The sequence below is a fragment of the Chiloscyllium plagiosum genome, unplaced genomic scaffold (genome assembly GCF_037043375.1).
Source record: "Chiloscyllium plagiosum isolate Xiang-an unplaced genomic scaffold, Cpla_swu_hap1 HiC_scaffold_9, whole genome shotgun sequence".
Taxonomy (NCBI): Eukaryota; Metazoa; Chordata; class Chondrichthyes; order Orectolobiformes; family Hemiscylliidae; genus Chiloscyllium; species Chiloscyllium plagiosum.
This window is the reverse complement of record NW_028270147.1, coordinates 114,611,452-114,636,020: the sequence shown is the minus strand read 5'-3', so window position 1 is coordinate 114,636,020 and position 24,569 is coordinate 114,611,452. Positions and strand designations below refer to the sequence as shown.

The window sequence follows — 24,569 nt, the reverse complement described above, 5'->3', positions numbered from 1 at the left end:
GGTTGGAGGTCGTCTATTTCCAAAGCACACAGAGACAGAGACTGAATCTTTACCTTTATTCCCTTTTCCACATTCACATTGACAGAAAAAAACTGCAATGAACAGCCCAGACAGGAAGCTAACTAAATTCACAGCCACAATGGAGTTTGAGGAAAACACTTGTGGAGATTTGCTCAATAACACGATAATCTGGTCTCTTTAAACAGTGACAAAACTTCAAATTGGAACTGACAGCTAAGCAGGAAGGAGATCTGGTTTACTGAAGCAGAGACTTCTGAGGTTCACATTGTATTGTACAGCGGACAGTCTTCAGCAACTTCAAGAGATTTTACTTGGCATCGCAAGTCAACGCTGTCCCCATCAAACATTCCCAGGACAAGGACAGTATGAGGTTTGACACAGCGTAAAGCTCTCTCGACACTGTCGCAATGCCCTGCTTTAACATCCAAACCTCAGAAGGTTCTCTGAGCTAGTCCTGAGAAGGAAGAGAATTGAAATTCAGTGCTGACAATGACCTTTGACCTGCCAGCTCAGCCCTGTTCTGTTTTAAGTTGTGTCTCCTCTGTGGACTGTCTCAAACACTCTACACACATTCTGATCTCCTGATGCTCTTGCTGAGGGGTGAGGGGAGGGTCACGTGGGTGAGGGCACAGGAGAAGCGAGCGTTGGACTCCCAGTCAGACCCAGAGAGGGTCAGCAGGCTGCTGACACTGTAGGTGCTGTCCGAAGCTCGCAGGTAGTTGCTGGTCTGAACCCCGTCCGAAATGACTGCACCATCTTTCTTCCACTGCACCTCCAGCTCATCGGGATAGAAGTGATTGGCAAGGCACACCAGAGTGGCAGTGCCCTTGGCATTGACCTGCTCCGGGGAGGGGGGCAGCAGGGTCAGCTTGGGCTGAGAGTTCTCACGGCCTGAAAGATAAGAGGAGAAATTATAATCCCTGTCATTCGAAGGGAATTCAACCCTCACAATATTTACTGTCAATACAATCTTTTTGAACATTTTTAGTCAATACAGAATAAACCCACCAAAAGAACAGACATTGTTCACATTGCTTCTTGGGAATGTGAGTGTCACTGGCAGGGCCAACATTTATTGCCCATCCCTAATTGCCCCTGAGAAGGTGATGGTGAAGCAGCAGAGAGAGAAGGGACAGTTTTAGACTATCGTTTATAGAATGAAAGTGGGTAGCTGGAAGGGCTATCAATGGGGGAGCATTTTAGTGACAGTGATCAGAACTCAGTGGGATTGAGAGTATGGATAGAAATGGAGAACTGTGCAGTAAGTGTAAAGCTTTTCATTTTACTAAACTGTGTGGTGCTTTGGTAAAAGTGGACTGGAAGCAGTGACATGATGGGAAATCAGTGTCAAGGCAGTGGGAGCCCTCGAAGGACGAGACAGAGATCATTCAGAATCTGTTCCCACAAAGAGTAAAGGTGGGACTTCCAGATCTAGACCGAATGAACAAGAGGATTGGGGGTCATGTACTGACATGGATTGGGTACTGGTTGGCCGACAGCACAGAAAGAAGGAGTCTTTTTCTGAATAACAGGTAGTTACAACTTAGGGTGCCACAGGGGTCAATCCTTGATACCCAGTTATTCATAATATATAATAATAGAATCAGAGAGACCAAAAGGCCCATCAGCCCATTGTGTCCATACTGGTCAAAAAACAACAACCCAATAATTTCATTCTTCTTTCTAGCAAGAGGGAATTAGATGCAGTATGCGTTTAAGAAGGAATTGGATATAGTTCTTAGGATTAAAGAGATCAAAGAATGTGGGGAGAAAGCAGGAACAGGGGACTGTGTTGGATGATCAGCCAAAATCATATTAAATGGTGGAGAAGGCTTGAGGGGCCGAATGGTCTACTGCTGCTCCTAGTTTGAACGTTTCTATCTGTTTCTCAGATAATGAAGGAATGTCTCTCATCAATTTGAAGCTGGAAGTCACATGTGTGTGGAGGTGGAAGATGTGGCCATGGTGATTAATGAATGCGGGTCAGTAAGGTGGTTAGGAAGACACATGGGATAAACTGTTTTTCTTTTTCCCTTGATGGAATGAGGGCATTGCTGGATCCGCAACATTTATTGCCCATCCCTAATCGCCCAGAGGTCAGTTTAGAGTCATTCACATTGCTGTGGGTCTGGAGTCACATGGTAAGGATGGCAGTTTCCTTCCCTAAAAGACATTAGGGAATCAGATGCCATTTTTCTGACAATTAATTGCAGATGTTTTTTGATTGAATTTGAATGCCACCATCTGCTGGATTCTAACCCTGGTCCCCAGAACATTGTCTGGATCTCTGGCTTAACACTTCAGCAATAATACCATGAGACCACCACCTCCTTTATCTCATTTTTGGTTGAAAGCAAAGAGTTTGTTTATTCTGGAACTATATAAAACCCCAGTTAGAGCACAGTGAGAGAACAGTGTACGGTTCGGGTCACCACATTACAGGAAGGATGTGATCCCACTAGAGACCAGGACAGAGGAGGAGTTTATCTGGAATGGGGACTTTGAACTTTAAGGAATGATTGGATTGGCTGGGACTGTTTTCTTTGGATCGCAGGAGGCCGAGGGGAGATTTGATCGTGGTATGTAAATAATGAGGGGCCTGGATAGAGTGTGCAGGAAGGACTGATTTCCATCAGCACAGAGGGCAATAACCATGGGGAGAGATTGAAATCAGTTGGGGAAGGATTAGAGGGGAGTTGAGGGTATTTGTTTTCACCCAGAGGCTGGTGGGATGTGGGACTCACTGTCTGAAAGGGTGGGAGAGGCAGAAACACTCATCACAGTGAAAAAACACTTGGATATTCACTTCAAACAGCGAAACCTCCAGAGCTATGGAGCAAGAGCTGGAAAGTGGGATGGAGCTCGATACCTCTTTAACAAACCTCCGATCACCCACATATCAGGAGAACTTTATCCGAGAATATTGGAGCAGACTCGGTTCCACACATTTCAGGAAAGAGTCATGTTGGGTGTCTGTGTAGAAGGTTCTAGATTATATTTCAAAACTTGCTGCACACCACTGTTCTGAGGGTCAAGGGTGAGGCTGCAATGAGTCTTCCTATTCCAGAGTCAGGCAGGGTCACTGCTCCTAATGGCCCCATGGCCCCTGGAAGGTGAGCGTGCGCAGACGATGGGTGAGTGTCTGGATCAGGAGACTCCAGTCTTAAAGAAAAACTTGGATTTGTGTAGCTCCTGTCCCCAACTCAGAATGACCCAATGGATCTTTCCAGCAGACTGCGCACAGTGGGATCCCAAACATCATGTGATAATTAGCAGAGAAAAACATTTTTAGTGATTTTGACTGAGGGATAAATATTGACCATGGACACCAGGGGGAACTGCCTGCTCTTTATCCAATAGTGCCATGGAATGGCATCTTTCACAACTGAAAGACTCCCAGTTCATCCAAAAAAAAGAATAGTTCCTTGAAGATGAAGTTGCAGGTAGGTAGGGGAGTGACAATATCATTTGGTTTACTTTCCTTTATTGGGCAGTGCATTAAGTATTGGAGTTGGGAGCTGTTGCAGCTGTACAGGTTAGGGCACTTTTGGAATACCGTGAGCAATTCTCCTTGCTGTAGGAAAAATGTTGTGAACCTTAAAATGATCCAGAAAAGATTTACAAGGATGTTGCCAAAGTTGGAGGGTTTGCGCGAAAGGGAGAGGCTGAATAGGCTGAGGCTGTTTTCCCTGGATCATTGCAGGCTGATGGGTGACCGTATAGAGGTTTATGAAATTATGAGGGGCATAGATAGGGTGAATAGAAAAGATCTTTTCTCCAGAGTGGGGGAGTCCAGAACTGGAGGGCAGAGGTTGAAGGTGACAGGGGAAAGATTTCAAAGGGACCTAAGGGTCAACATTTTCATTCAGAGAGTGTTAAATGTATGGAATGAGCTGCCAAAAGAAGTGATGAAGGCTGGTACAATTGCAACATTTAAAAAGCATGGGTATATAAATAGGATAAGTTTAGAGGGATATGGGCCAAATGCTGGCAAATGGGACTAGATTAATTTAGGATGTCTGGTCAGCATGGACGAGTTGGACCGAAGGGTCTGTTTCTGTGCTGTCCATCTCTCTGATTCTAATTGTATTTCAATCCAGCCCTTAACATTTCAGGCTCTCCGAAAGACATTTACAGACCCTTTCGAGCTGAGATGAGGAGGAATGTCTTCAGCCAGAGGGTGGTGAATCTGTGGAACTCATTGCTACAGAGGGCAGTAGAGGCCAAGTCATTGGGTGTATTTAAGACAGAGATAGATAGGTTCGTGATTGTTAAGGGGATCGAATGTTCCTGTGGAGTAGGCAGGAGAATGGGGGTGAGAAGCATATCTGCCAAGATCAAATGGCAGAGTAGATTCCATGGGCTGAATGGCTGATTTCTGCTCCTATTTCTTAATGTCTTCTGAAGTGTTTAACCAAAACCCTGGAACACTGAACCCACTGGACTGTGAGCCCTGCTGGAGCTGTTTGTCATCAGATCATTAGGAGAAAGTGAGAACTGCAGATGCTGGAGATCAGAGCTGAAAAATGTGTTGCTGGAAAAGCGCATCAGGTCAGGCAGCATCCAAGGAGCATGAGAATCAACGTTTCGGGCATGAGCCCTGAAGAAGGGCTCATGCCTGAAACGTCGATTCTCCTGCTCCTTGGATGCTGCCTGATCTGCTGCGCTTTTCCAGCAACACATTTTTCAGCTATCATCAGATCATTGTCAAGAGGTAACCAAAGAGTGGAGAGAATGTGCACCTATATGGGAATTTCAGGATACTTCGCATATTAGCTTGAAGATAGGAGAGAGGGAGTGGTGGTTAAGGGTTGATTTTCAGACTGGAGATCTGTGAATAGCTGTGTGCCACAAGGATTGGGGCTGGGTCCACTGCTTTTGGTCATTTAAATAAATGATTTCTCTGTAAATATATAGGAGTTACGGTAAGTTTGTAAATGACACCAAAATTGGTGCGACAGTGGATAGTGAAGAAGATGATCTCAGGATACAGTGGGACCTTGATCATTTGGGGCAATGGGCAGAGGTGTGGCAAATGGAGTTCAGTTTAGATAAATGTGAGATGTTGCATTTTGGAAAGGCAAACCGGGGCAGGAGTTATACAGGTAATGGTAGGGCCCTGTGAAGTGTTGCTGAACAAAAAGACCGAGGGGTGAGGGGTGTGGGGTGAGGGGTGAGGGGTGAGGGTAAGCTGCATTATTCCTTTAAACTGGATCACAGGGAGACAGGGCACTGAAGAAGGTGTTGGGTATGTTTGCCTTTATTGGTCACTGTATTGAGTACAGGAGTTGGGACATCATGTTGCAGCTGTACAGGAGATTGGTGAGGCCACTTTGGGAATAATGTGAACAAATCTGATCATCCTGCGATAGGAAGGATGTTGTTAAACTTTTAAAAGATGCAGAAAAATATTTACAAGGATTTTTCTAGGAATTGGAGGATTTGAACGATAGGGAGAAGATGAATAAACTGGTGCAATTTTCCCTGCAGCATTGAAGGCTGAGACATTTATAAATCATGAGGGACATAGATAATGTGACTAATTCAGGAAGCATGTGAATGTTTTGTAGAGATGGCAAGTTATATCCTTAAAGGTCATTCCAGGGATGAGGAAGATCAGTTATGAAGATTGATTGGAGAATTTGGGACTGTCTTCTTTGGAGAAGGCTGAAAGGAGATTTGTTAGAAGAATTAAAACCAGGAGGGGCCTGGACAGAGTAAATAGGGAGAAAATGTTCCCAATTGAGAAAGGATTGAGACCGAGAGGCCATAGATTGAAAGTAATTGGGAAAAGTAACAAAAGTGAGATGGGGAACAACATGTTCAGCCAGTGAGTGGTTAAGGTGTGGAATGCACTGCCTGAGAGTGTGGTGGAGGCAGCTTCAATTGAAACATTCCGAAGGGAATGAGACTGTTATTTGAAAAGGAACAATGTGCAGGGTGACAGGGAGAAGGCAGGAGATTGACACTCAATGAATTGGTCATTTATAGAGCTAGTACAGACAGGATGGGCAGAACGGCCTCCGTGTGCGCTGTAACAACTCTGTGATTGTGTGATTGAGCAGAGTTAAAGCTGGGGGAGGTGGGAGCTCGGTGTCTCACTGTGCTGCTGCTGCTGCTGCTGCTGAGGTCAGTGAGATCAGAGACTGGGACAGGGAGCCAGAGCTCACATCAAACTCTGCCCGTGTCTGTCACACTGAGACTGGCAGGAGGCTACTCACTGATTTCACTCCATGCTGCAGGAATGGGACCACAGGCTGCAAATGGACAGAGCTCCTCCACACTGTGAGTAAAACTGACTGACTTATATCTTGCTGCTTAAAAGGGGCATGGAACTAAAGAAATACAGCTGGATACCCTGTTAGACACAGTGCTCCTCAATCAACCATTTCATTCACTGCAGCTCCCCACTAACACCTTCAACAATTCAGCATTTGTGTTTTAGAAATTGTGTTTCAGTATTGTCAGGGTTAATAACGGAGGATTGAGGTTTACTTACTCAGTCTGAGCTTGGTTCCTTTACCGAACGTAAGCCACAGTGAGAGCTCCCAGTGCAGGGACTGTACAAAAACCTCTGGTCTCTGCTTCCCTCTGTCACTCTCACCCTCTCCCTGCCCCTTTCTGGCTCTCCCTCAATCATGCCTTTCTACCTCTCTGTTTCTCTCATTCTGTTTCTCTCTCTGAGATGTGTCCAGCTGGGCTCGGGAGGTTTGTCAAATTTATTTTTTGATATTAAATCTTGCAGCCATTCTTCACACGTGGCCATGGAGTGTCAGAGGGAAACTTGAAGCCTTCAGTGAGCGGTGGACACCACTGGGACTGGAGTGTGTCGAGGACAGTGACAATCCCAACATGGGGTAATGTGTTCAGTTTCATATATATATTACTGTGTTTGTATCAGTTATAGGGCGGTGTGTCTATTATTATGTGTAACATAACTATGAATAATTATATTTATGTTATAACATATAATTATGAATGTGTCAGTACAGGAGTTGGTGCTGTGTGTATTGAGGTTTTTGTACGGATCTGTATCACTGTGTAGTGGGTTGCTGTTACGCTGCATACAGTAATAGTCAGCGACATCCTCATTCTGAACGTTGCTGATTGTCAGGGTGAAACTGGTCCCTGAGCCCTTGCCGGTGAATCGATTGGAGACTCCTGTGAATCGATTTGTTGCATCATAGATCAGGAGAGAGGGTTTCTGACCTTCTCGCTGCTGGTACCAAGCAAGGTAGCTGCTAATGCTTTGACTGGCCGTACAGGTGAGTGTTGCGGTCTGGCCCAATCCCACTGACAGCACCGGGGGAGACTGGGTCATGGTGATGTCCCCACTGATACCTGAGGGGTCAGAGAGAAACACAGTGAAGTCATAACTGTCACAGAAAGAGCCTGTCAAATGAGAGATTGTTGGAGACACTGAGCATTCCTCTGGTTTCACCATTTTCTCTTCAATCACAAGTCGGTGGAATTGGAGTGAAATGGAGAGCAGCTAAAGATTCAAGGTGGAAGGAGAGAGATTTGTACCTGCGACACAGAATGCCAGGGGCCAGATCAGCTGGATGTGTGAAATCATGGTGTGTGTTCCTGTCCCTGTGCCTGGTTCCTGATAAACTCTCCCTTCACTGGGCTCTGCTTTATAAAGCTGCAGCCTGTGAGAGTCTGACTGGGTGTTCCTCAGTATGTAAATGGCATCAGGCAGAGAGAGCCACGTCATCACCTCACACTTCCTCTTCTCTCTTTCTCACTCTCTTTCTCACTGTCTCAGAGAGTCATTAATCCCATCCTCCATCTCTTGGCCCATTACCCTGGAGGTTACAGCAACACAAGGGAATATCTAAACACTGCTCCAATGTCACGAGAGTTTGTGACTCAACCAGCCTTTCAGGCAGTGAGTTCCAGACTTCCACCACCCTCTGGGTGAAAACATTTCTCCTCAACTCTCCTCTCACTCCGTAACTCGACTGGGCCTGGGCTCACTCGAGTTCAGAAGGTTGAAAGGGGATCTGATTGAAATGTATAAAATTCTAACATTTCAGACTGAGATGAGGAAACATTTCTTCACTTAAGATGTGGTCAATCTGTTGGATTCTGTACCACTGAAGGACAAGTAACTGAATATATTCCAGAAAAAGAGAGAGATCATTGTTTTGCATTTTAACAACTTGAACGGAATGGGAAGAAAGTAGGAAGATGGCTTTGAGAGAGAGGATCAGCCATGATCACACTGAATGATAGAGCAGACTCAAAGGGCCGAATGGCCTACTCCTGCTGCTGTTTCTATGTCTCCATGTCTGTGCTACCTTCAATCACTGTCCCTCGTTATTGAGTCCCTCACTCATGTAAAATGTGCCTTCCTACCCACTGTATCACTGCCTCAAATAATCTTATATCCCTCTATCACATCCCTTCTCAACCTTCATTGCTCCAAGCAAAACAATCTCAACCTTTCCAAGCTTTCCTCACAGCTGACCCTCCATCGCAGGCAGCATCCTGGGAAATCTCTGCACCCTCTCAATACAATCACATTCTTCCCAAAATGTGATGACCAGGACCTATCTCTCTATATCTCCCTTTCTGACTCATATCTGCCATTTCTTTCTCTCTACTACTATCCCTTTCTCCCACTGTTAATCTCTTTCATATTCTCTCTTTCTCTTTCTTTCTCTCTCTCACTCTGTCTCATAGCCGCTCTTTCCAACTCACTCACGCTTCCTCACTCCGTCGGATAATCTCTATTTCTCCATCTCTCACTGTCTCAGTCACTCGTCCATCTCTCACTTCAATTGAAAGCCTCCAAATGTTATCTGCCCCTTTCTATTCCTCCCTCTATCTCTCTCTCCCTCCGTCTCTGTCATTCTGTCTTTAACCATACTCATCTCTCTCTCTCACACACACACCCAACTCTACCCTCTCTCTCTTGATTCCCTTCACTTGATATCACACCCATTCTGTCTCTTCCTCTCGTTCCATCGCTCTCAGTCACATCTTGTTGCTCTCTCTCTATCCCTCAATCTTACCATTTCTACCTCCCTCTCCCTCTCTCTTGGTCCCTTCACATAACTCACACTGTCTCAGATGCTCCTCCCTCTATCCCTTGATCACACACACGCACACACTCCATCTCTCTCTCTCTCTCTCTCTCTGTCTCGCTTCTCTCTCTTTCTCAGTGTCCTGGGTGGTGACAGTTGAATGTAGGACAAATGTCCCTCTGCTCTGTCCCACTAATGGATGTTAACCCTTGACCCCAGAACATGTCTTTTCCTGGAGTAAGGTCCCATTTCTTGCATTGACCAGGGTTTGGCCTCTCTCAGAAAGATGGACAAATTCTTGTCAAATGAAGTGCAGTTCTGTGCTATTGGCCTATTCTCACTGGGGACTGTTTGGGGCATAAATCTCATTCCATGAAGGCCTAGCAGAGAGAAGAGATCCTCAGGCCATCAGTGTGAGCTGGCGGGACAGTACAGGCTCTGACCCACTGATCCATCCTGTCCATTCACAACATGTTCCAATCCCTTCCCCTGTCCTTGCCCTTCCATGATCAGTCTCTGATTCAGGCTGTTTGACTGGGATAAAGGTCAGAGCATCACACAGTTACAACAGAATGGAACTGACCCCACACCCACCATGGTGTCCATGATGCACTGGACACTCCACCAGAGTCCAGTAAACATGGAATTCAGTTCACAGGGCTGCCCAGTGGAGAGACATGGGCCTCCTTCCCACTGAACATCCCAAGAGAGACCAGTAAACATGGGCTTCCTTCATACTGGACTCTCCAAGGAGACCAGTAAACATGGACCTCCTATTCACTGGAGTTTCCGATGGAGATGAGCAGATGATTGAGTTTTTGAAGAAGTATTCAAGAAGATAGATAAAGGTAGAGCAGTACACTCTATCCACATGGAGTTAGGCAAGGCCTTAGACAAGGTTCCCCATGGTAAACTGTTCAATAAGATTATATCACATAGGATTCAGGGAGAGCTCGCCAATTGGATATAAAATAGTCCTGATGATAGGAGGCAGAGGCTGGTGAGAGAGGGTTGTTCTTCAGACTGGAGGCCAGTGACCAGCCGTCTGCCACAAGAATCGATCCTGGATCCACTGTTGTTCATCATTTATATGAACAATTTGGATGAGAAAATAGCAGGAATGGTCAGGAAGTTTGTGGCTGACATTAAAATTGTTGGCATCGTGGACAGGGAAGAAGGTTATCCAAGAGTGCAATGTCATCTTGATCAACTGGACCAGTGGGTCAACAAATCCAGATGGAGCTTAATTTCGATAAATGGAAGGAGTTGCATTTTGGTAAGACAAACTAGGGCAGGAATTGTACAATTAATGGTAGAGCCAATGGTGAGTGTTGTTGAACAGAGAGACTGAGGGGTACAGGTACATAGTTCCTTGAAAGTGGTGTCACAGGTAGACAGGGTGGTGAAGAGGGTATTTGGCACGCTCACTTTCACTGGTCAAAGCAGGGAGTACAAGAGCTGGGACATCATGTTACAGCTGTACAAGGCATTGGCAAGGCCATGTTTGGAAACTGTGTACATTTCTGCTCACCCTGCTATAGGAAGGAAGTTATTAGAGCTGAAAATGTGTTGCTGGAAAAGCACAGCAGGTCAGGCAGCATCCAAGGATCAGGAGAATCGACGTTTTGGGCATAAGCCCTTCTTCAGGATTCCCGAAACGTCGATTCTCCTGTTCCCTGGATGCTGCCTGACCTGCTGCGCTTTTCCAGCAGCACATTTTCAGCTCTGATCTCCAGCATCTGCAGTCCTCACTTTCTCCTCGAAGGAAGTTATTACACTGGTTTGGATAAAAGAAAGATTAATAGGGATGTTACCAAGATTGGAAGGTTTGAATTACAAGGCGAGGATGGATAAGCCGAGATGTTTCTCCAGGGAATGCAGAAGATTGAGGGGTGACCTTACAGAGGTTTATAGAATCATGAGGGTCATAGATAAGGTGAATAGTCAAAGTCTTTTCCCCAGGGTAGGAGAGTCCAGTACAAGAAGGAATAGGTTTTAGCTGAGAGGGGAAAGAATTAGAAGGAACCTGAGAGGCGACCTTTTCACACAGAGGTTGGTGTGTCTGTGTAATGAGCCTCCAGAGGAAGTGGTAGAGGTGAGTACAATTACTACATTTCAAGAACATTTATACAAGGACATGGACAGGAAGGATTTAGAGAGGATTAGGCCAAACACAGCAAATGGGACTTGGTCGGCATGGGTGAGTTGAGCTGAAGAGCCTGATGCCATGCTGAAAACCTCTATGACTCTACGATGATGTATGCATGGGCCAACTTCCCATAGGACCAGTAAACATGGGCCTCCTTCCCACTGGACTGTCCAGTATCTGAGCTGCAAACCCCACATCCTCTCCATCATGTAGGTATCTTAATTCAATCTCAACAACACTGTCTGTCTCTGCACTACCTCAGCCCCTTGACCACAGAAACCCTAATTGCTGTTTGTCCCACCTCCTAACTATATGATTCCAATGTCCTTTCCCAGCTTCCTGAAGCCATATTCCATAAACCCCAACTTGTCTGATATGGAGTGGGCCCTTCCCTCTCTTACACCTAGTGTCGTTCCAGAAAGACCCCTGACCTCACTGCCAGTCAATTGCCTTCATGGCCTCCCTCCTCCCTCACTCTGTGTCCTGCTGCAGACTCACATTCCCTCCCTTCCCCTTCCACCTTCTGTCTCTGGTCTCCTGCCCATTGCTGCTTCCTCCAAGCCACCATTGACAGCAGAGCCTTCAGACCCCTACAACATGCTCTCTGACCTCCTGCCCTTCCTCACTTCCCCTCTCAATGGTTGTGCTATTGAATATACTGATCAGTGCCATTACTTTTGGTTCACTGTTGCTTTGCCATTGATTTGCTGACTTATTCTGGTAAATCTAGTCTGACCTGTTCCCTGAGTTGTTCAAGAGCATTTTGCTTGAGAAAACACTCTTCTGTAAACTGGGTTGTCTGTTTCTCCCAATCTTTGTGTAAAGGTGCGACTAAGTGTGTGTAAGGTCTTATACACCACAGACAGAGGTCACTGGGCCTGTTGTGACTGTGTGTCAAATGAGTCCAATGAGTCCCATTTACCCAGCCCTTTCTGTATAACCCTGCAATTGTTTCCTTTTCAGCTATTTCTCCAAATGCCCTTTTGAAAGTTGCTGTTGAATCCACTCCCAATCACCTTGCAGATTGTCATCATGAACTCGTTGGATAAAAATGTTCCATCTTCTCTCTTATTCTTCAGACCCTTTCTGATATGTGTGCCCTCTGGTTACTGACTCTCCTGCCTCACCTGAATGGGCACTAATTTCCAAGTCATTACCAATTGCTGCTAAAAACAAAGTTCTTCCTGACATCCTGTATCTCTTACCGAACAAAATGTAAGGTATTCTCAATGTGAAGATGGGATTTTGTCTCCACACGGACTGTGCAGTGGTCACTCTTACTGATACTGTCATGGACAGCTACAACAGCAGCAGGTAGATTGGTGAGGGCAATAGTGAGTATGTTTTTCTCTCTTGTTCCCTCACCACCTGCCCCAGGTCCAGTCCAGCAGCTGAATCAGGTGGCACTTGACCAGCTTGCTCAGTAGTGATGCTTCTGAGCAGCTCTTGATGGTGGACTTTGAAGTCCCTTACTCAGGGTATATCCTGCATCCTTCCCACCCTCAGTCCTCCCTCCAAGTGTTGTTCAACATGGAAGAGGACTGACTGCTCAGTTGAGATTGGAGGGGAGTGCGGTGCTATGTGGAAATCAGTAGGAGTTTCCTTCCCCATGTTTGACCTGCTGTCATGAGGCTTCATGGGTTCCATAGTTCATGGTGAGGACTCCCAGGGCAACTCCCTTCTGACTGGACACACCACTGTGTTGCCTCCCCTGCTTGGTCTATTCTGCCAGTTAAAAACTGAATGAGGGAACAATTCTGTGCAGGCTTCACAGCTTGGAGACAGAGCTGCTGCTGGATTGTGTTTCTGATCTCCGAGTGCAGGCGTGTGTGTTGGTGAGAGAGTGGCTGACACTTTTTCCATCATTGTGCTGTTTCTGCAAAACAAATCCCAGAACCAGCCTCCTGTGCCGTCAGATTCCAGGGAGTGCAGACGGTTCACAGTTTTCTCCTGTCTCAGTGACAAACGTCCAGCTGCTCCGAGCTCCTTCTTTCACTTCCTCTCTTGGTGAAGTTTCAACCTTGCGCTCTGACAGTCTTTGCAGTTATTTTTTACACTGGGGCTTTCTGCTGTGGTCAGAATCTCTAATAATAAGTGTCCAATCAATGACAATCACAGCAGCTAAGAGCAGTCAGGACTGAGGAGCCAGGCTCACTGGGAAACACGTTGGGAAGATCAAAGCCATCCTCTTCAGCTCCCAGTACAAACTCCATCCCTCTCTCTGAGCACTGTCTGCTGCTCAATCAGACTCTTTACAAACTGGGTCTCATATTTGAGGCTGATCTGAGCCCCATATCCTCCATATCGCAAAGGAATGGCTGAAAATCTCAGCCATGTCTATGGGACTCCAAACATGACCATTCCAATGTTGTGCTTGCACACATCACAGCCACTGTACTCTATAACTTTCAGCTCATCCCAAATTCTGTTGCCCATATCCAAACTTGCACCAAGTCCCGTTTCCCCCAACCCCCTGCACCCCATGCCTACATTGGCTCCTGGATCAACAACACCTTGATTTTCAAATTCTCATCCTTGTTCTCAAATCCCTCCCTGTCCTCCACCCTCCCTATCTCTGTAACCTCCTTCAAGTCTCCTCACTCAGTGTGATCAACAATCTTGGATAGATGGCTCTCTATTCCTTCATCCAAGTCATTGAGAAATATCATGAAATGCTGAGTCCCCAGCACTATTCACATCTTGCTCATTGGAGGATACACATATTATCCCTCTTCTCTGTCTCCTTCATCCAAACTAATTCCTTACCAAAGACAAATACTTTTCTCTAATTGGCTTGATGGTAGGAAGCAGAGGGTAATAGTGGAAGGATGCTTGTCAGACTGCAGGCCTGAGGCTTGTGGAGTGCCTCAGGTCAGGCAGCATCCAAGGAGCAGGAGAATCATTCCTGAAGAAAGACTCATGCCCGAAACGTCGATTCTCCTGTTCCTTGGATGCTGCCTGACCTGCTGCGCTTTTCCAGCAACACATTTTCAGCTCTGATCTCCAGCATCTGCAGTCCTCACTTTCTCCGGAGTGCCTCAGCTGGACCTATTACTATTTGTTGTGTATATCAATGATTTGAATGAAAATCTGCAAGGCATGATTGGGAAGTTTAAAGATGACATTACAATAGCTGGAATCGTGGAGCTTATCAGATATTGCAGCAGGATCTTGATCAGCTGGGGAAGTGAGAAGAGAAATGGCAAATTGAGTTTAATATAGATAAGTGCGAGGTCTTGCATTTTAGAAAGTTAAAGCAAGGTCAGAGTTTCATGGTGAATGGTAGGAACTTAAGGAATATAGTGGAACAGATGGATCTTGGAGTTCAGGTACACGGTTCTCTGAAAGTTGAGACACAGTTAGACAGGGCAATAAAGAAAGCTTTTGGCACACTGGCCTTCATCAGTTAGGGCACTGGGTAGGGACGTTGGGAAGTTATGTGACAGTTGTACAGGACATCGATGAGGTCGCACTTAGAGTATTGTGTTCAGTTTTGGTCACCTTGTTATAGGAAGGGTCTTATTAATAGAAAGAGTACAGAAAACATTTACACGAGTGTTGCCTGGACTCAACGATCTGAGTTATAGGGAGAGGTTTGTCAAGCTGTGACTTTTTTCTTAGAGTGTAGGAGACTGAGGGGGGGATCTTACAGAAATGTATAAAATCATGAGAGGCATGGATAGGGTGAATGCACTCAGCCTTTGTTTCAGGGTTGGGGAATCGAGGACGAGAGGGTATCAGTTTAAGGTTGGAGGGGAAAGAATAAAAGGGAACCTGAGGGGCAACATTTTTACACAGAGAGTGGTATACATATGGAGTGAGTTGCTGGTGGAAGTGATTGAGGCAGGTACATTAACACATTTAAAAGGCATTTGGACAAATACATAGATAGGAAAATGTTTGAAGGATATGGGCCAAGTGCAGGGAAATGGGGTTAGTGTGGATGGACATTTTGGTCAGCACGGTCCAGATTGGGCCAAAGGGCCTGTCTCTGTGCTGTAGGATTCGATGACTCTATGACTCTATAATTCCATATGTTTCCATGTTTATGAACAGTCTCTCAAATGTAGAAACAGAGGAACTAGGAGCAGGAGTAGGCCATTCAGCCCTTCTTGTGGGCTCTATCATTCAATTTGACCATGGCTGATCATCCAACTTAATCCCCTGCTCCCACTTTTTCCTCATAACCTTTAGTCCCTTTAGTCATAAGAACTATACCTATCCTCTTCTTGAAAACATTTCATAGTTTGGGTTCAATTGCTCAATGACAGAATATTCCACGAGCTTCTCGCTCTCTGGTAAAAGAAATGGCTCCTTGTCTCAGTCTGAAATGGCCTTTCCCTGTTCTTTACACTGTAATTCCTGATTCTGGATTCCCCAGTCATTAGGAACATCCTTCCTGTGTTTTTCTGGTCTTGTCCTGAGGGTTTTATACAGTTTTCAATGTGATTCCTCTCAATCTTCTAACCTCCAGTGAATATAATCCTAACTGATCCAGTTTCTCATCAGATCTAAGTGCTGTCATTCCAGGAATCAGTCTGGTAAACCTTCGCTGCCCTCCCTCCACAGCCAAGAACATCCTTCCTCAGATAAGGAGACCAAAACTGCACACAATACAATCATAAAATCACACAGTACAGAAGAGGCCCTTCAGCCCATTAACTGTATACCAGCCAAACTGCACTAAACCTACACCAGTCCTACTTTCCAACATGAGGTGCATAGCTTGAATGTTATGACATTTCGACTGCTCACCCATGTACCTTTTAAAGCTTGTGAGGTTTCCCACCTCAACTAACCTCCCAGGCCATGCCTTCCAGACCCACATCACCCTCTGGGTGAAAAGCATTTTCTTCAAAACATCTTGAAGCCTCCTATCTTTCACATTGAATGTGAGCCAACTTGTTATTGACCCTCCCATGAAGGAGAACAGCTGCTTTCTATCCACCCTGTCCATTCCCCTCATAACCTTATACACCTCTATCAGGTCCCCCCTCCACCTTCTCTGCTCTGAAGAAAACAACCTGAGCTGATCCAATTTCTCTTCATCACTGAGAGGTTCCATCCCACACAACATCCTGGTGATTCCCCTCTGTACCCCGTCCAGTGCAATCACATCCTTCCTACAGTGTGGTGACCTGGACTGCACACAGTACTCCAGCTGTGGCCTAACCAATGTTCTGCTTAACTGCAACATATCCTCCTGCTTTTATAACCAATACCTGAAATGACAAAGGCAAGTGTCCCATATGCTTCCATAACCGCTCTGTTAACCTGTATTGCCACTTTCAGGGATCAGTGGACAAGCACCCCAAGATCACTCTGTTTCTCAGAGTTTCCTCATTTCAAAGAACAAAGAACAAAGAAAATTAGAGCACAGGAACAAACCCTTCGGCCCTCCAAGCCTGCGCCAAACCAGATCCTCTATCTAAACCTGTCATCAATTTCCCAAGGATCTGTATCCCTTTGCTCCCTGCCCATTCATGTATCTGTCTAGACACAGCTAATGGTGTGATCATGCCACCATTTACCACCTCTGCTGCCAACGTGTTCCAGGCACCAACCACCCTTTGCGTAAAGAACTTTCCACACATTTCTCCCTTAAACTTTTCCCTTCTTACCTTGAACTCCTGACTCCTGGTATTTGAGTCGCCTACTTTGAGAAAAAGCTTCTTGCTATCCACTCTGTCTCTCCCTCTCATGATTTTGTAGACCTCAAGCAGGTCACCCATCAACCTTCGACTTTCTAATGAAAATAGTCCTAATCTATTCAACCTCTCTTCCTAGCTAGCACCCTCCTCACCAGGCAATCCTGGTGAACCTCCTCTGCACCCTCTTCAAAGCATCCACATCCTTCTGGTAATGTGGCAACCAGAACTGTACGCAGTATTCCAAATGTGGCCAAACTAAAGTCCGATATAATTCTAACATGACCTGCCACCTCTTGGACTCAGTACCCCATCCGATGAAGGAAAGTGTGTCGTAAACCTTCTTGACCACTCTATCAACCTGTGTTGCCACCTTCCGGGTACAATGAAACTGAACACCCACATCTCTCTGTGCATAAATTTTCCCCAGGGCTTTCCATTCACCGTATAGTTCACTCTAGAATTGGATCTTCCAAAATTCATCAGCTCGCATTTGCCCGGATTGAACTCCATTCTCTGCCCAACTCTCCGATCTATCTATGTTCTGCTACATTCTCTGACAGTCCCCTTCACTATCTGCAACTCCACCAATCTTAGTGTCATCTGCAAACTTGCTCATCAGACCACCTATACCTACCTCCAGATCATTTATGTATATCACAAACCACAGTGGTCCCAGCATGGATCCCTGTGAAACACCACTGGTCACAGGTCTCCATTTTGAGAAACTTTCATCCACTACTACTCTCTATCTTCTGTTGCCCAGCCTGTTCTCTATCCATCTGGCTAGTACACCGTGGACCCCATGCAACTTCAATTTCTCCATCAGGCTAGCATAGGGAACTTTATTAGACACCTTCCCGCCTCAGGCGACTGACTATGTGGAGTTTGCACGTTCTCCCCGTGTCTGCGTGGGTTTCCTCCAGGTGCTCCGGTTTCCTCCCACAGTCCAAAGATGTGCAGGTCAGGTGAATTGGCCATGCTAAATTGCCTGTAGTATTAGGTAAGGGGTAAATGTAGGGGTACTGATTAGATTAGATTAGATTAGATTACATTACAGTGTGGAAACAGGCCCTTCGGCCCAACAAGTCCACACCGACCCGCCGAAGCACAACCCACCCATACCCCTACATTTACCCCTTATGGGTGGGTTGCGCTTCGGCGGGTCGGTGTGGACTTGTTGGGCCGAAAGGCCTGTTTCCACACTGTACTGTAATGTAATCTAATCTAATCTGTAATGTAATCTAATCTAATGTAATGTAATCTAATTTAATCTTACTGAAGTCCATATATATGACAACAATAACCCTTCCTTCATCAATCAACTTTGTCACTTAGATTGGATTAGATTAGATTACTTACAGTGTGGAAACAGGCCTTTCGGCCCAACAAGTTCACACCGACCTGCCGGAGCGCAACCTACCCACACCCATTTACCTTTTCACCCTTACATTTCCCCCTTCACCTCACACTATGGGCAATTTAGCATGGCCAATTCACCTGACCGGCACATCTTTGGACTGTGGGAGGAAACCAGAGCACCCGGAGGAAACCCACACAGACACGGGGATAACGTGCAAACTCCACACAGTCAGTCACCTGAGGGGGGAACTGAACCCGGTCTCTGGCGCTGTGAGGCAGCAGTGCTAACCACTGTGCCACCGTGCCGCCCACTGCCACCGTGCCGCCCACTTCTTCCAAGAATTCTATTAGTTTAGTAAGACATGACATTCCCTGCACAAAATCATGCTGCCTATCACTGATAAGCCCATTTTCTTCCAAATGTAAATAGAACCTATCCCTCAGAACCTATCTTCAGCAACTTCCCTACCACTGACGTCAGGCTCACTGGCCTATAATTATCAGGATTATCCTTGCTACCCTTCTTAAACAAGGGGACAACATTATCAATTTTCCAGTCCTCTGGAATCTCTCCCATGTTCAAGGTGGCTACAAAAATATCTGTTAAGGCTCCAACTATTTCCTCTCTCACTTCCTTCAGACACCTGGGATAGATCCCATCTGGACCTGGGGACTTGTCTACCTTAATGCCTTTTAGAATACCCAACATTTCCTCCCTCCTTATGCTGACTTGACAGAGAGTAATCAAACATCTATCCCCAACTTCAACATCCGTCATGTCCCTCTCCTTGGTGAATACCGACACAAAGTACACATTAAGAATCTCTCCCATTTTCTCTGACTCCACGCATAACTTTTCTCCTTTGTCCTTGAGTGGGCCAACCCTTTCTCTAGTCACACTCTTGCTCGTTATATACAAATAAAAAGCTTTGAGATTTTCCTTAACCCTGTTTGCGAACGACTTTTCATGATCCCTTTTAGCCCTTTTAATTCCTCATTTCAGATTGGTCCTACTTCCCAATATTCTTCCAAAGCTTTGTCTGTTTTCAACCATCTAGACCTTAGATATGCATCCTTTTTCCTCTTATGATTTGGAGATGCCGGTGTTGGACTGGGGTGTAAAAAGTTAAAGATCACACAGCACCAGGTTATAGTCCAACAGGTTTAATTGGAAGCACACTAGCTTTCGGAGCGACGCTCCTTCACCAGGTGGTTGTGGTCGGCTCAGTTGTAAGGCACAGAATTTATAGCAAAAGTTCACAGTGTGATGTAACTGAAATTATACATTGAATAATACCTTGATTGTCTGTTGAGCCTTTCATTTGTTCGAATGCCATGATAGTTTCACTTCTTTGTTGTGTAAATCACAAAACATTTTTTAAAACGTTGCATTCTCAGGTTAATTGTAACAATTGGTGTTAGCTAGATAATATGTTGAAGGTATTAGCCCCTGTGTTCTCTGTCTGTGCCATGATGCTTAGATTGAGTCTAATCTAAAAAATGAGATAACGGAGGTTTACATGAATTCATACAGTTTTTGAGCAAAGTACAATGTAACTCTGCAAGTACAAAATCACCCCACAAATGTATATATATATATATATGTGTTAATGTGGGTCTTTTTGTCTGTGTGTGTGTGTGCGTGTGTGCGTGTGTGTGTCTTTTGGTATGGGTTGGGGGTTGTGAGTGTGAGAGAGTGTATGTGTGTGTGTGTATGTAAGTGTGGAGTGTCTTATGTCTGTGACGGGATGCATGTGTGTGGGAGTGTGTGTGCGTGTCTGGGGTGGGGGGGTTGTGAGTGCCGATGAGAAAGAGTGTGTGTGTGAGTGTAGAGTGGTCTAAGTCTCTGAGAGGATGCATGTGTGAATGTGGGAGTGTGTGTGTCTGTAAGGGTATGTGTGTGTCTGTGTGCGTGTCTGTGTATATGCGTGTCCGTGTATATGAGTGTGTATAAGAGTGTTTGTGTGTGTGTATAGTGCAATGGGGTCACCTGTTGAGGCCCTCCCTATAGGTACTGAACTTAGCTATCAGCCTCTGCTCAGCCACTTTTCACTGTTGCCTGTCCCGAAGTCCGCCTTGGAGGGTGGTCAGCTGAAGGTCTGTGGTCGAATGTCCTGGACCACTGAAGTGTTCCCTAACTGGGAGGGAACCCTCCTGTCTGTTGATTGTTGTGCTGTGCCCATTAATCCGTTGCCATAGCCTTTGCTCGGTTTCCCCAATGTACCATACCTCAGGGCACCCTTGCCTGCAATTTGTAAGATAGACAACGTTGGCTGAGTCACATGAGTACCTGCCATGTACATGGTGGGAGGTGTCCCCACGTGTAATGGTGGTATCCATGTTCATACTCTGACACGTCTTGCAGCACCTACCATGACAGGGTTGAACCACCACCCTTTTTCCCCCACATCTTTCCATAATCTGTTTACATATTTGTACCTCTATTTCACGCTCGCTGTTGGGAGGCCTGTAGTACAGCCCCAACAAGGTTACCATACCCTTCCTATTTTGGTGCTCTGCCCATATTGCCTCACTGCTCGAGTCCTCCATAGTGCCCTCCTTCAGCACAGCTATGATATCCTCTCTGACCGGTAATGCAACTCCTCAAACCCTTTTTACCTCTCTCTCTATCCCACCTGAAGCATCTGTATCCTGGGATATTTAGTTACTGGTCTTGCCCTTCCCCCAACCAAGTCTCTGTAATAGCAATATCATCATACTCCCAGGTACTAATCCAAGCCCTAAATTCCTCTGCCTTACCAACTACACTTCTCACATTAAAACAAATGCACCTCAGACCACCTGTCCCTTTACTTTCATTATCTGCTCCCTGCCTACTCTTCCCCTTAGTCACGCTGACTTCATTATCTATTTCCTTATTGGCTTTAGTTACTGCCTCCTTACTGTTCACTAACCTCCTCATTTGGTTCCCATCCCCCTGCCATATTAGTTTAAACCCTCCCCAACAGCGGTAACAAAAGCACCCCCAAGGACATTGGTTCCAGCCTTACTCAGACTGTCTGATTTGTAATAGTCCCACTTCCCCCTGAACCAGTTCCAATGTCCCAAAAATCTGAAACCCTCCCGACTGCACCATCTCTCAAGCCACTCAGTAATCCTGTCTATTCTTTCATTTCTACGCTGACTAGCACAGGATACAGGTAGCAATCCTGAGATTACTATCCCTGAGGTCCTACTTTTTACTTGACTCCGATCTCCCTAAATTCTGCTTTTAGGACCCCATCCCATTTATTACCAAATCATTGGTGCCTGTATGCATCACGACAGCTGGCTGTTCACCGTCCGCCTTCAGAATGTCCTGCAGCCGATCAGAGTCAACCATGACAAGTGTACCTGGGAGGCAACATACCATTGGGAGTCTCGTTTTCAACCACAGAACCACCTATCCACTCCCCTTCCAATTAAATCCCCGATGATTATAGCCCTTACACTCTTTTTCCTGCCCTTCTGTACAGCAGAGCCAGCCATGGTGACATGAACCTGGCTCCTGCTGCCTTCCCCTGGTGAGCCATTTCCCCCAACAGTAGACCTGTTTTGGAAGGACATGACTGCATGGGACACCTGCACTGCTTTTCTGCTCTTTCTCTCCCATTTGGTCACCCATTCCCTTTCTCCCTCAGCAATCCTAATCTGCGGTGTGACCAATTCACTGAACGTGGTATCCACGACCTCCTCAGTATCATGGATGCTCCAAAGTGAGTCCATCCACAGCTCCAGAGCCATCATGTGGTCTAAGAGGAGCTACAGCACTTCCTGCACGTGAAGGAGTCAGGGACATCAGCCGTGTCCTTGAGTTCCCACATTGAAGAAGAGGAGCATAACACAGGTCTGGGATCTCCTACCATTTTTACTCTTACGCTTAACTTAGTTCAACTAGTCCTGCTATTTATTGAGTCCCTTGTCTTGCTCCTTTTTCCAAAGTGCATCACCTCACATCTATCAGGGTTAAATTCCATCTGCCTCTGATCTGTCTGTCTGACCAATCCGGTTACATCCTCCTGCAACCTCCTTCTTTCACCGAGCCAATCTTCATGTTATCTTCAAACTTACTTATCATTCCCCGTCACATTATCATCTACATTGTCTCTATATATCACAACTGAAAAGAGACCCAGCAGTGATCCCTGTGGTAACCCACTGCACACTGGACTACAGTTACACAAACAGCTTTCTGCCTCATCCCCTGTTTCCTGTCACTGAACCAATTTGGAATTGAATACTCCAGGTGTGATCTCACTAAGGCTCTGTACAATTGCAGCAAGACATTCCTGCTCCTGTACTCGAATCCTCTCACTCTGAAGGCCAACATCCCATTTACCTTCTTCACTGTCTGCTGCTCCTGCACACTGACTTTCAGCGACCTATGTACAGGGACACCCAGGTCTCATTGCACCTCCCCGTTCCAAATCTATCACCATTCAGATAATAATCTGCCTTCCCGTTTTTACTATTAAACTGGGTACCCTCACATTATATTTCATCTGCAATTCTCTCAACTTCTCCGAATCACACTGAGGTATCTCTGCCTTCTCCTCACAGCTCACCCTTCCACCCAGATTTGTGCCATTTACACACTTGGAGATATCATTTTAAGTTCCTTCTTATAAATTATTCAGATGTATATTTGTGAATAGCTGGGATCCAGGCCTATGATACCCCATTAGTAACTACCTGTCATTCTGAAAAAGGCCTATTTATTTAGTCTCTTTGTTTCCTGTCTGGTGGCCAGTTCTCTCTGCATGTCTATATGCTACTCCCACTCACATGAGCCTTCATTTTACAGATTAACATCTTACCTTGGACCTATCAAGAGCCTTCCGAATGTCCAAACAAACCACATCCATTGGCTCTCCCTTCTCAAATCTACTCGCTACATCCTCAAAAATTCCAGTCGAGTTGTTAATCATGATTTCCCTTTCAAAATGCCATGCTGACTCTGTCCAATTCTGTCACTGTTTTCTCAGAGCTAAGCAATAAAATATTTTGTAATGAACTTTCTCCACTGCTGATGTCTGTTTAATTGGTCAAAAATTCTCTATTTTCTCTCTCTCTCTCTCTCTCCCGCTTTTTCAATTGATGTGTGACTTTAGCTGCCCTCCACTCTGCAGGACTATTCCACAAACAGATAACCAACAATGTTTCCAATACTTTACAACCATGTCCTGAAGTACTCTGGAAAATAGATTATTTGTCCCTGCTGATTTAACAAACTTTATTTTTTCCAGAACCATTTCCCTCCAAAAACTGATTTCCTTCAATACCTTGCTCTGGAAAAGCCTTGGGGTCACCAACCTTTTTGAGATATATTTGAGAATTCATTTGTGCAGAAAGGTTCAGAATAAGTTTATAATTGGTCTTCATCTTTATTTAAAATAGAACATGATAACACTTGTATGGAACTTTTTTTTTAGATTAGATTCTCTATAGTGTGGAAACAGGCCCTTCGGCCCAACACGCCCACACCAACCCTCTGAAGAGTAACCCACCCAGACCCATTTCCCTCTGACTGATGCACTTAACACTATGGACAATTTAGCATGGTCAATTCACATGACCTGCACATCTTTGGACCGTGGGAGGAAACCCGCACAGACATGGGAGAATGTGCAAACTCCACACAGACAGTCGCTCATGGCTGGAATCGAACTTGGGACCTGGTTTCTGGAAGGTAAGGGCTGTGTGAAGGGTTTCAAACATGACTAATGATTGCAGCTCCTTGTTCAGTTTGCTCCTCCCTCACCACTGATCAAGCCACGTAACCTCCTGTCACACTGAGTGACATTGCAATCAATATCATAGTGTCAGTGCCAGCAAACAATAGCGTCACAGTCTGACCCACTGGGTCAGGCATCACTGTCTGACGTCAAAGAATGGAGCCTGAATCCCCTCCCCCCATGCTCATAAACCCTACAGCATTGAAAATATACTGACACCCAGCCCCTTCGATTAGACACTGACCCACAGAGAACTCCTTCAGAAGTTGAAGTCAGCATCGACACTGAGAGAGAAGGAGAGGGAGAGATGGGGTGAGGCAAAGACAAAGAGAAGGAATGGGAAAGAGAGAGAGAGAGAGAGAGACGCAGACAGAGAGAAAGAGAGAGAAAGGGAGAGAGCGATAGAGAGAAAGAGAGAAAGAGCTCCTCCCTTCCTTCTTCCCGGACAATGCTCTGTCTGATTGGAATTCTCATTGTTGCATTTTCCCAATTCTGGAGGAGACTCCGCTCTCAGATCCAGCATTCCAGCATATTCCCAAAACTGTAATCCAGATTTGAGTGCCTGTTCCTCTCAAATATGGATTCCATTGATGACATGGAATATGGATCCCTTGCTGCAGGG

General features: G+C 45.7%; 1 long non-coding RNA gene and 1 gene segment (V, D, J or C); one reads left to right on the top strand and one right to left on the bottom strand.

The window, feature by feature from the left end:
* Nucleotides 1-41: 41 nt before the first annotated feature.
* Nucleotides 42-7,615, bottom strand: LOC148149265 (Ig kappa chain V region Mem5-like). The segment is given in 4 exon segments: nucleotides 42-912; nucleotides 6,521-6,554; nucleotides 7,067-7,362; nucleotides 7,549-7,615. Coding segments are annotated over 4 exon segments (708 nt in total).
* LOC148149264 (uncharacterized) lies at nucleotides 6,214-24,031 on the top strand. The gene is made up of 3 exons (XR_015758249.1): nucleotides 6,214-6,306; nucleotides 6,767-6,878; nucleotides 23,645-24,031. It is a non-coding gene; the product is annotated as an uncharacterized LOC148149264 (long non-coding RNA).
* The last annotated feature ends 538 nt before the right edge of the window (nucleotides 24,032-24,569 follow it).